Source organism: Alligator sinensis, unplaced genomic scaffold, assembly GCF_000455745.1.
Source record: "Alligator sinensis unplaced genomic scaffold, ASM45574v1 scaffold515_1, whole genome shotgun sequence".
NCBI lineage: Eukaryota > Metazoa > Chordata > Crocodylia > Alligatoridae > Alligator > Alligator sinensis.
In genome coordinates, this window is record NW_005842096.1 from 2,245,151 (window position 1) to 2,256,954 (window position 11,804).

Sequence of the window (11,804 nt, forward strand, 5' to 3'; positions counted from 1 at the left end):
CTCTTTCCTGCCTATACAGGGGTGTCGGACTCGATGATCTATTGAGGTCCCTTCCGACCCTAGCATCTATGAATCTATGACCCATTCACCACCACTCTCTGGGTGTGGTCCTCCAGCCAGTTAGCGACCCACTTGACTGTGTAGGTGTCAACGCCACAGTCCCCTAGTTTCTTTAATGAGAATGGGGTGAGAGACAGTGTCGAAGGCCTTCCTGAAGTCCAGAAAGACTACGTCCACTGCTACCCCTGCGTCTAAGGATTTTGTGACCTGGTCATAGAAGGCCACCAGGTTGGTCTGACACGACCTGCCTCTAATGAACCCATGTTGGTTGCCCCCAAGCATAAGCTATGCAGCAATGAGGTCTGTTTTCTGACAGAGGTTCTCTCATTACAATGCACATTTGATTCTCTACTGAAATACACAAATCAGTCAAAGCTTTCAGAACCTTTAGGTTCTAGTTTAGACCAGCAGAAATATGTGAATTCAATATTATGCAAGAGCCTTTGACAAATTAATGGTTTGTAATCGACATCCCTTCTAGAGTCATAACCTTATACTACGTCACCCCTCACTTCTCATGCCCATTTAATACCATAATGCTGCTGCAAGAACAGCTCCACTATTAATGGCACTAATGAAGACAAGATGTTAAAGTTGCCTTTATTTTGTCTACATCACCTCAACTTGCGCTTTTGATAGGTATATAGGAGGAATGTTGTTTGGGGAGAACTGAGGGAGTGGAGAGAATTTGTTTTACAGTAATTATATTCTATCCAAGATGACAACTGAAGTCGTAACCTGCTGATTCTATTACTGGCCAAAGATGTGTTACCACAGGCAAGATATTCTTTCAAGCCATTTAAGGAATGCATGCTCAAGCAAGACTGATGAGTGGAATTTTTCACTGATGCTAGAGTCAATGCTGTTAAAGAAACTGAAAAGAACAAAAAGGCCCTTCACAACCAGAGCTCATGATGCCTTATTAAAGCCAACATTGTTTTCAGAAAGCTTATCTGATTACAAAAGATGCTTTAAAATGCTTTCTTGATCTTTTAGGTCAGGAGGTTTTTTTGGAGGTAAATTATATTTTGTCATACCACCAAAGTCTGTTTATATCTAGATGTGTTAGTCATGAGTTGTTGGTGAAGTTTTTTCACAAATGAATTATGTTAATAAAGCAAAGAAGTCTGCCATAATTTTACTATGAAACATACACCCTTAGCTTTGTCCCACTTCCAGAATGGATTTCAATGAATCAATGTGACTGATAGTTTTCTCAAAAGATAGGCTGGTAAGAATGCACTGCTTGCACTACTCAGTCTTATAATCCATCTCCAAAAATGTACATTCTTGAATGATCAGGCATTTTTGCCTAATCTTGTCTCATTCTCTCTCAAGATATTTATTTCTCTTCCCACACTAGGGAATTAGGAAGAAGGTTGAGCGCTATATCCTAAGAATAAGAAGATATTAAAATTCCCTAGGATTCTAGAGGCCCTTCCTCCCCTGAGCAAAATGAGTTCTTCAACAAGGAATGATTCAGAGACTACTGACCTACCTCCACAAACAGCACAACAGTTTAATTACATATAGTGGAACCAGAGATTTTTTTTCCCTTGGGAAAAGGGATGATGTCCAAATTGTGATGAAGAGAAACAGACAGACACAGAGACTTCTCCAGTATCAGTTACTTCTTGTCTCATGCAAAAGGTTTACTTTTTCAACGCACACCTCAAAAAGATAAAACAAAACTTTCCCTCAATTCCTCAAAGTAGGGATTTAATCTCGTTTTCCGGTACAAGATTAGAAAAATGTAACTGTATGTAGCTATATAAATATGGGATTTAAAACAAGTCTAGGCAATAAGTGCCCCAGGATGTTCTGCAATACTTGGCAGGGAAAAAACCCTAGTTTTCCCAGTGGCCTCAAAAAAAGATTATCTGAAACAAGAACACTTGACAGTTATTTCAGGCATCAGGATCCTATTCTGCCCTTTTAAAGAAAAGGGTTTTTTTAAAACCTTTCTGGAGAAAAGAACTAATGGTGAAAGACGACCAAGTGCTTTTCATCTTTGAGATTCTATTCATAGTAAAATCTTCACCAGTTTAGTAATAACTAAGAATACTAATACATAGCTATCAATCCATCAGACACACCTTACAGTACATTTGTTTTAGAATACCTGGAAATGCATCAGAAAGTTGCGATCTCTCTTCTTCATGCAAGTTACCTCTCCATGCATCAGATTCCCTTAACAAAGCAACAGGTTGCTTTTTCTCTGGAGATGTAATTTGATAACCAAAAGATGGCTATTAAAAAAAGAAAAAAAAGAAGAAAAAAAAAGTTAGTGTTTTTTCCTCCCCTAAAAAAGGGCTGTGGAATGTCTAGACAAATTATGGTAAGGTCACACATAGGATCATAAAGTAGAGCAGGAAGGGACTTCACAAGGTCATCTTGTTCCAGCCCTCTCCCACCCTCACTGCAGGATTATTCCTGACTAAACCATTCCAGTCAAGCATCTTTCCAACCTGCTCATATAAAAACATTTGAACAATGGAAGCATTAATTGAAACAGTTTTTCACTCCACCCCAAAGATCATTTTTACAGGAAGATGAGGATAGCTCTACTTAAGGTACTTTTACTGTATTTCTACAATCTACCACGCAACATCACCTCTCTAAATCGGAAAACCAACTTGTCACTGGTAGTTACAATGGCTCCTTAATAAGGCATTTCCCTAGACTTGGCCTAACCCTCCCAGTCTAAGAACAAAATCTACCCAGACCTTTCATTTATCAGGTCAAAATATTACAACTGGACTAAATGAGAAGAATGGACTTCTGGAAGAAATAATTAACAAATCTAACCAGAGGCCCAGATTTATTTTATGCAAAGAGCTGAAGAAAGGGATAAGAAAAAATGTTAGTTAGCCACGTACCCTTTTTACATCACTGCCTCCACCAAGACAACCAAGAGCTTCAGATCTCTGACTGAAGAACTCTCCCAAAGACAAACATAAATAGCTACCATCCTTATTAGGATCAAATGCCTGGGATGCTCTCAACAGGTTATAGCTGTTGGCAGATTTCCATGATATATCTGCTAGCCCAGTTGTATTTAGTGCGTCTATTTTCCCTACCTGTGAAAAGACATTTTAAAATTTGTTAGAAATAGCAGGGGGTAGGGGGGTGGGCAGGCAGCTTCCTGTAAATGGAGAGAAACGTTGTTACTAACCTGCAAAAATCTGCGCGCTCTCTCAAATTCTTGTTCATCTTGTGCAATCATAGCAACCGCTTCAGCTTAAAAAAATAACCAGAAACTTTTATATATTGAAATAATTATAGAACACTAAGAAAATACAGCTTTTAAACTATCATATCAAGTTAAAGTTTACAGTGTTTTACCAAAACTAGTCAGTGCACGCTCACACAGCTGACATGTAATTTGCATGCCAGGCAGTATGGGCTAAATTGCAGTTTTTTAAAAAGTGATGACTGCTTATATGCATATTTAAAAAGTGTCCAAATACCTCTGTCAATCTAGCCTGAGAGTGAAGAAAAGTTCTTATTTTAAGAACAATTTAACCTAGATTCCTGCTATTTGAGAGAGTCTTCGCGTTGTATGGTCTGTAGCTACAGAAAGTAACTTGACTTCTGAAAAACTCCTAAGATGTGTTTTAGAAAAAACGTGTTTCCCATAAACTGCTTTAATTAGAATAGGTGCATTCACCAGTTTGTTAGAACATCTCAAAATCAAAAAAAACCTGATAATATATTTGTTATGAGTGTAAACTCTTGAATTGTATGTGCATTACTAGTACAGTCAAGCACTGCTTAATGTTGTTTTGCTTAGCCCTATTTCACTATAATGCTCGTTTTACATTGATACTGGATTCCACTTAGCACTCAGATAGTTTTGGTATAACGCTCACAGGCATCATACAGCTGGCAGCAGGTTTTGCTTAACGCTATTCTGCTTAACACTCGGTTTTTTGGGAGCCAATTGAGAACGCTAAGTGGTGGTTGCCTGTATTTTCTAAATAATGCTTTGGTTCCAACAAGGAGAATCTGCAGTTCTGGAACATCAGTCTCACTGAGAGACGTTACCTTGCAGTTTTACTTCTGGCCCCTTGTATGTATACTTATGATAACCTAATAATTCTCTAGGATATAGTATACTGAACACATTCTATGCACACGAGGAATAGAAGAAACAAATATGGTTGTGTATAGCAGGGATGGTCAACCGGGGGATATGTAGCCCCAAGAGTACTTGGGAAGGTCCTAGGGGGTACGCATGGGTGGGTGGGAACGGAGCACCACCACCCACCACCGCCATCTCCTAGGAGCAGGCCAGAAAGGTGGGAACAGCAGCAGCCACTGTGTCTCCAGAAAGCCCAGCAGATACTTTCAGAGTGTTTGTTCCTCAGCAGAGATATGGGTTTTCCGATTTCCATGGGGAGAAAAAAAAAAAAAAAAAAAAAAAGATAAAAATGTGGATTTTCTCCTTCAACGGAGAAAAACCTGGGAATCTCAGTGTTTCTCCTTGCAGGCTGGCATATTTCCAGCCTGTCAGGGGCCGGGGGGAGCAGAATACAGGGGGTGCTTGATGCATGTGTGCTTGCACACGGCAGCAAGGCAGTATTGTGGAAAGCAGCTCCCAAAGCTTCTTCCAGGAAAGTCTATGGGGACAGGAAGGGCATAGGCAATGCATCTGGTGAATGGGGGCACATGCCCCACCCCAGATTTCTGTGCGGGTTTGGAGTGAAGGGCAATGGCACAGGCATCGGCAGGGGCAGGGCACCAGCATATCAGGTCTGCTCAGCATCACAAAGCAGCAGGAGGGACAGCCACAGCTAGAACCACATCCTGGTGAGCTAAGGGGGCAAAGGGAACTCTGATTTTCTCTGATAAAAAACCAAAATCAAATACCAAAATATATAGTTATTTAGAACTTATTTTATTATAACAACTGATGCACTTTTAGCTTCCAAATTGCTTTAAAACTGTAAATATATTAAAAACATTGTACTCAATTGATACCTATATATTTCATTTTAATTGCAGAAAAATGTGGATTTTGGGTTGTTTTTAAATCAGAGAATTTCAGATTTTTAAACAGAGAAAACCAAGAAGCCCGTTATTCAGACTCTGTCTGTTTTATATACACCAACAATTCTGAGATAAGGTTTCATTAAGTATTTGAGAGGCAAATTATTCTGGTGAGCCAAAGAAAGCCCAGGCACAAACAAATATTGCCATTTCTGTGCAATTTAAGGATAGTATACAGTAAGTGACACTGGCCTACATTTTAAACAACGCTTTCAAATATTAATTCTATTATCCTATTATATCACACACAGACAGAAGTAGGGCTGAAAAATAAAGTGGTAACTAATATAGTGACTGATGTTCTGGCCTTAATCCATTTACATTCCACCATTGATAGGTATGGCCAAAAGTGCACAAACTGGAAGATCTTTGCGGTGTCTGTTGAGGTGCTACGCACATCCTTCATAGTCATAGTGGGAACAGAGGTATGAAGTGCGGGAAGAGATGTGGCCACACCGCTCCAAGTTTTGGGGAGGGAGGTTTTTATGGTCTTTTTTTGTTTGTTTGTTTTTTTAAAGGGCTCATGATAAAAAGGACCCCTAAGTATTTGGGAATAGAGAGGAGTTGAGGAATATGTATGTGGACTAAAATTCTTGAAAAATGTCAGCTACTGTATATGCAAGTAATCTTTCCTCAAGTGATGGCTAAATATATGTCCCAATCTTGGCAATTCCTAAACACAGGTGAACAGCACATGTAGCCTTAATCTACCGAATTCTAGATTGTACCTTCAAAGCTTGCACAGATGCACAATACTTTCAAGGAAGGGAGACAATTCAGGCTGTATGTAAACTACAGCTTCACATCTCCATATGCATCTACACACACAGCAGAGCTCACTGCTGGCAGCGTGGATGCTACCAGAGGGGTAGGGAGCAGTCACACAGGCAAAGAGCCACTGGTCTGCAAGATACTGGGGCACCTAACAGGAGGAGTAGTGATTGCGTATCTCCTAGCACAGGGGCCAGGTATTGTAGCACTCTTAGAAGGATCTTGTAACACCATCTGAGAATCACTACTGTAGAGTTATTTTTAAGAGACCCTACAAATTAATGATCGGTACACTCTGGCGTTTTCAAAATCTGTTTGTATGTTTGCTTTTGTGATGATCATTCAGTAATATGACAACTTTACATGACAGAACGTCTGAAATCTTGAGATTCAATATTACGAGTCTGTACCAAATAAGCATTAGAAATAGGGTGGGGAGGGACCAAGTCATAAAGTTTGATTACAAGGTAAAAACTAACACTATACCAAAGATAATATTAACACTTTAAAATTAGTAAGTGAGCGGTGAGCAGTGAAAAGCAACTGGAATGTCATCCAGTTGATTCCTTTCCATTCCACAGGGTGACTATAAGGTTCTCTTCCTGTAGGACCAAAAGATATCTTTGACCAGTTTCCAAACAAAAGTTTTTTTTCTTACACAGAAAGTGAATTACATTTGCTTACACAATAAACCTCTACACTGATACCTGCTACTGGGCCAATATACCCGTTAAACCGGAGGTTGTCAACCTATGGCCCACAGGACTGTGGAATCACCAAAACTGACCTGCAGATGTGGCATTTCAACTACGTGCACTGTTCCTGTACTGCTGTGGGGCCAAGCACCAGCAACAGCCAGGTTCTAGCACCCACTCACCTCTGACCTAGGGTGGGTCATTCTGGTCCACAGGCAGAAGACGTTGCTGCCTCTGCATTAAAACTATAATCCACACTGGAATATGGAATTAAATATGTAGTCATAGTATGAGAAGTCTTCAAAATCCCAAAACTAGAGGTTTATGTTAGACTAGCCAATTCCCCAGGCTAGTATGACGGGGGGCAAAGGGGGAGGGGGCTGGGATGGAGTGCCACCACCTAACGCCCCATATGCTGCCACTGTTCTGCCTCTTACAGGGACCAGGGCAGGGGAGCCGGGGCCAGCACTGCTTTGGAATCATGGGGGCGCTCCTACATGCCTGGAACACTGATTGGCTGTTTCCATCATCCAATCAGAGTGCGAATAAGGTGTGCCAGCCAGCCAGACTTAGGCTTTTATAATATTAGAAGATACTATAGGTAGCAGCAGAAAAGCACCGTCTTAAATACGTATGAGAATAGCCAGGGGGGGCCCCCCGACAGCAGCGGCGACAGGGAACAGGAAGGAAAACAAAACAAAACAAAGGAGAAATTACTTACATCCTGTTATGAAATCCTCACATATGTTATTGTCTTCAGACAGATTTATGTCTTGCTCTTTATCAAATGATGTATAATATGCAAGGTCAGTCACCCATTTTCCCTCTTCGTTTTGATAGACAACATTATGTGGTTGATCACCTGAAAGACACTGTGTATCAAATACTGCACTGTTGATTACCACACAGTACAAACATTTTTCTCTTACTTCTAGGAATAAAGGACATTATTTATAGCAAGACAAAGTCAGAAAACGTAACTAAAATGTACTGAAACTGGTAAGAACTTAAATTGCGAAGTTTTAATTCATCAGATTACTTGTAGAACAATTTCATACATTAAAAACAAATAAGCAATACCCCCCCAAAAGTTGAAATAATTTTTTTTAATTCTACTTAAGTAAAAAAAAGGACTCTCTGTAACCGATATAAAAAGATTTCTCCTCAATTTGTGATTACTCTATATTCCTGTGGGGGAGGAAGGAAGGGAGTGGGGAGGGACGAGAAACAATATTGTTTCAATTATTCTAATAGATTTCCTAGAGCAACTGATTTTTTCATGGTGTACCTTGATATTCACTTTCTCTGCTATCAGCAGTTGGAGACAAGTAAGTATCAGCCAGACCAAGTTCATACTCATTAGTCAAATTTGTATCCATCACAGATGTATTTTCACTGACTGGAACTTTAGGTGTAGTATCATCCACAAATATCCCCTTGGTTAAACGCAATATTTCTTCATCAGATGAAGAGGCCTGGCACATAGAGGATTGTGTTCCCTGCTTCAAGAGGGCTTCCGAGAGGTTATTCTTATTGCCGTCCATGTTTTGAAGATGTAACGAAGATATTTTTACTTCAGCAATATTGATGGATTCTGGCATACCACCACAATTCATGGAATCCTTAAAAAGATAAAAAATAAAAAAAATAAAAAGATTGTGAAGACTTTTTACAAGTCATTTTTAACAGCAAGTCAGTTTGGTATATACATTTAAACTAAGATTAAGTGATATTAAACTATTTTTTTATTTTAATTCAGCAAAGATATCTTATATTAACGTTCAGTACTAATAAAGCTTATTTATGTCCATCAAGTTTCCATTGCTCAAGTCACCGCACCACCATTTCTGACTATTTACAAAACAACAAAACTGAAGTGGAATGCCCCGAAATATACTGATTGAAACTCACTATTTCCACCCAGGGAAAGGAAAAAAAAGAATTCCACCCTCAAGATGAGGTGCAGCTCAGTGCAAATAACAGTAATTTCTAAACCGGCTGTTTCGCTCATTTTTCTTCTTTAAAGTAGAGAAATCCACATTTTTCTGTACCACTAAAGCACAGACAATACTAAGCGGAAACGGCTGATTCAACAGCAAGGGTGAGCAAGAAGTCTTTAGCATAGACCGTAGTTGGTTTGGGAACGTGGAGCACGACCCCTCTAACTTAACACCCAGGACTGGTGTGTCCACTCACATCAGATTCTCCCGAGTCAAAGGCTAGTTCAGACCTTCATGGAACAGATCCAAGCTCTTCACAGGCTGGACCCGGTCCATGAGCCAGAATGTTGCCAACCCCTGTTCCTGTACCCATTGTAGATACTTAAAGACACAAGAAAGCCAGAAAATTATAACTATTTTTGTAGGTCAAATGCAGTAATAATAACTGCATGCAAGAGAACACACTGAAGTGTTTTAAGTTTGCTGTTTAATTTCAGCATGCCCTCCTACACCTTATTTAAAACACAAAACTAAACAAAAAACCCCCACCCCCAATTGTCTCAAAAGAACTAATCTTAACCAGTTTGAGTTCCCTTTGTCAATAATATTCCTCCTGCTTTCTAATGGCTGACTGGCAAATCCAGTTCTAGAAAGCTGTACAAGGCAGTCAATTCAGCACTGACTATAGTTGGGGGTTGTGAAAAAATGGGAGTAAAAATATGGCAATATAATAAAGACCAGGTTACACATCTCTCTGCTCATTTTTTTTTTTGAAGTCACGTCCCCCCCCTCTACTCTATATCCCTTGCTTTCTGAGGAGCTATACATTTCATTTTCCTAGAATGATACTGCCTAGGTCAGGGACTCTCACCCAAGGTGCCACCAGATCTTTTGCAGGATGTCGCAAGGTACAAGGAGATAAGCAGATATGCAAAGGCACAGGATTGTACCTGCCTGGCCAATCCCTCACATACACCCACTTCCCAGACCACCTGAAAGGAGGCAAGTAATGTAACATGTAAAATTCGTTTTTGAAATTGGGTGCCACTCAATCCACAGAAGTTTTGGACGGGATGTCTCAAATCCAAAAACATTAAGAGCCACTGGCCTAGGTCACCTAAAAATAAGAAAACTATTCCAATACACAGGTAATATTTTAGATAAATAAATATTAGTATAAATATTTCATATTCACACACACCAAGACCTCAAAGTTCTCTTACCTCAGCATAAACAGGAATAACACATGTGAAAGGAGCCTGCGCCAACTCATTTTTAACCCCAATTATCTCCACTTTAGGAAGAAAAGATGGTACCCAAGTTACTCCATCTTCATTTCCACTCTCTTTAATACTACAGCCATTTGCTGCAAAATCAAAAGAAAGATATACTTCTTACTATTAGTTTATTTTTTGCTGTAAGAACAAACTGATTTAGTGTGAAATGATATTTAACATGTCATTTGGCTGTATTAAGTCACTGATAAACTAAATGGGTCTAATGATCTTCACATTTTTGAACAGTCCAATCTAATTTTGGGGAGGGGTTGTTTTTGTTTTTTTTTAAATATAGGTAATAAGATAGAAGTTTTGAGTTTTCACTCAACCTACAACGGATGGGCAATGGTTCACTCCTTGCCCATATTTTAAATATTACAAGAAATAGCAGCAAATAGATTATCAGTTGTTACAAAGAACACTTTTTGTTTAAACAAAGATCAAAATACTCTAAAGAATATCTGTAGATTTTTGCATATTTTATGTGTTTTCTTGGTGGTTCCTAAAAACATGTCAGGAGCACTATATCCCCCACACTTTCCAAAAGAGCTTGGGTTGCATTATGTTCAAGTGAGTAGAGACTACTAAAGAGTACAGAAGCTGCAAACTTATTTCCATATACATTTTTCAGTTGAAAGTTTGTATAACATAGGTTTTAGTAAGGTTGAAAAAGGTGATTAGTGACAAATGCATCAGCTGAAAAAACAAACAAACAAACAAAAAAATGAACCAACATGGAGCTGCCAGAGTATCAACATCTGGACCCTGTTCAATTGTCACATCTTCCTAAGAAACTTGTGAATAACTGTATTTACCCAATTCAAATTTGAAGACAAATACTCAATAATTAGATTCTCTGCATGGAAAATTATATTTGTTATAAATTTTCCATGTAGAGAATGCAATTTTTGGGGGGCTGTCTTAAATTCATCTGCCCCAATGTTCCCCATGCAATTCCCCCCCCCCCGGGTACCTTACAATCTCCCCCATATGCACCATCCAAAACAGTATTATACATTAATGAAAAATCCCTGAACCCATGGATTGGTAAATGATAATTTTGCCAAAATTATCATTATAGTTATTATTAGATAGAATCTTCCCCAAACAATATTTTACTACGTCACAATACAGTCATTTACCCAGGACCATCTATTCTTATCCATTTTATTGAGAGTTTGCATAACATTATTTTTTAAGGGGGGCTTGAAGAAGAAGTGTTAAATCTCAACTATGACTTACCTTCTTTGTGGCATAAAGGTGTCAAAGGTTCCACCCCCCGCTGAGATAAAAAAAAAAAATTAAGTGCAGTAGCAGCTTATGAAGTGCTACTGTATATCTCTAAGCTGCAATAAGTACACAGCTGTGAAGTACACATACCTGTTATGGGCACACTAATAACCTGGTTCTCTGCAGAGTGACTGTACTCCGTCTCAGAATTTGCCACTGTTCCAAAGGAAGGTTCCTCAGAAATACCTTCTAGTCCAGGTCTGAAAGTTGCCCTGTTACTTTCACCTACCTGTTGAGAGGAAAGAAGTTCAGATGTTCAGCAACTACATGTTTACAATAGTTCAAAACAGTAGGGTCTTTAAAATACCTGATCTTAAATACTGGCATTAGAAGAGTTACATATGGAGGAAGAGTGTAAGTAGTTAAGCTGACAATTAAAATGACTTTCAAACTTGGTTCCCAACTTTGCTACAGTTATTCTAGATAAATGAAAACTAGTTTGCTGAAGATCTAGAAGACAAGTATCCCTTTCACACAACTGGACTTACTGTTTTTGGCAACAAGAACTGTCCTGTTTGTTCATGGTGTCCAGCATCCCCCAGTTCATGTGCCTCTTTGTTACTAGCAGTTGTAGCATCCACTCTGGGTGCAGCTCCATGAATAGTAAGCACCTGAAAATTGTCCCAAGCCATTAGGATTTAAAATTCAGCTATAGAAGATGCATCCAACTCTTAATCATTTGCTTTCACAGTAATCCAAAAAGGTCTCACCTCATTCCT

The 11,804-nt window shown here is 39.1% G+C and overlaps 1 protein-coding gene across 1 annotated transcript in view; it reads right to left on the reverse strand.

Moving 5' to 3' along the window:
• The window catches only part of CEP192 (centrosomal protein 192), a 100,024-nt gene that overhangs the window by 74,060 nt on the left and 14,160 nt on the right, over positions 1–11,804 (reverse strand). Inside the window, 8 exon segments of the mRNA XM_025204721.1 lie at positions 2,183–2,309; positions 2,940–3,140; positions 3,236–3,300; positions 7,300–7,440; positions 7,867–8,200; positions 9,742–9,884; positions 11,176–11,314; positions 11,574–11,696. Of these exon segments, the coding sequence (XP_025060506.1) occupies positions 2,183–2,309; positions 2,940–3,140; positions 3,236–3,300; positions 7,300–7,440; positions 7,867–8,200; positions 9,742–9,884; positions 11,176–11,314; positions 11,574–11,696 (1,273 nt within the window).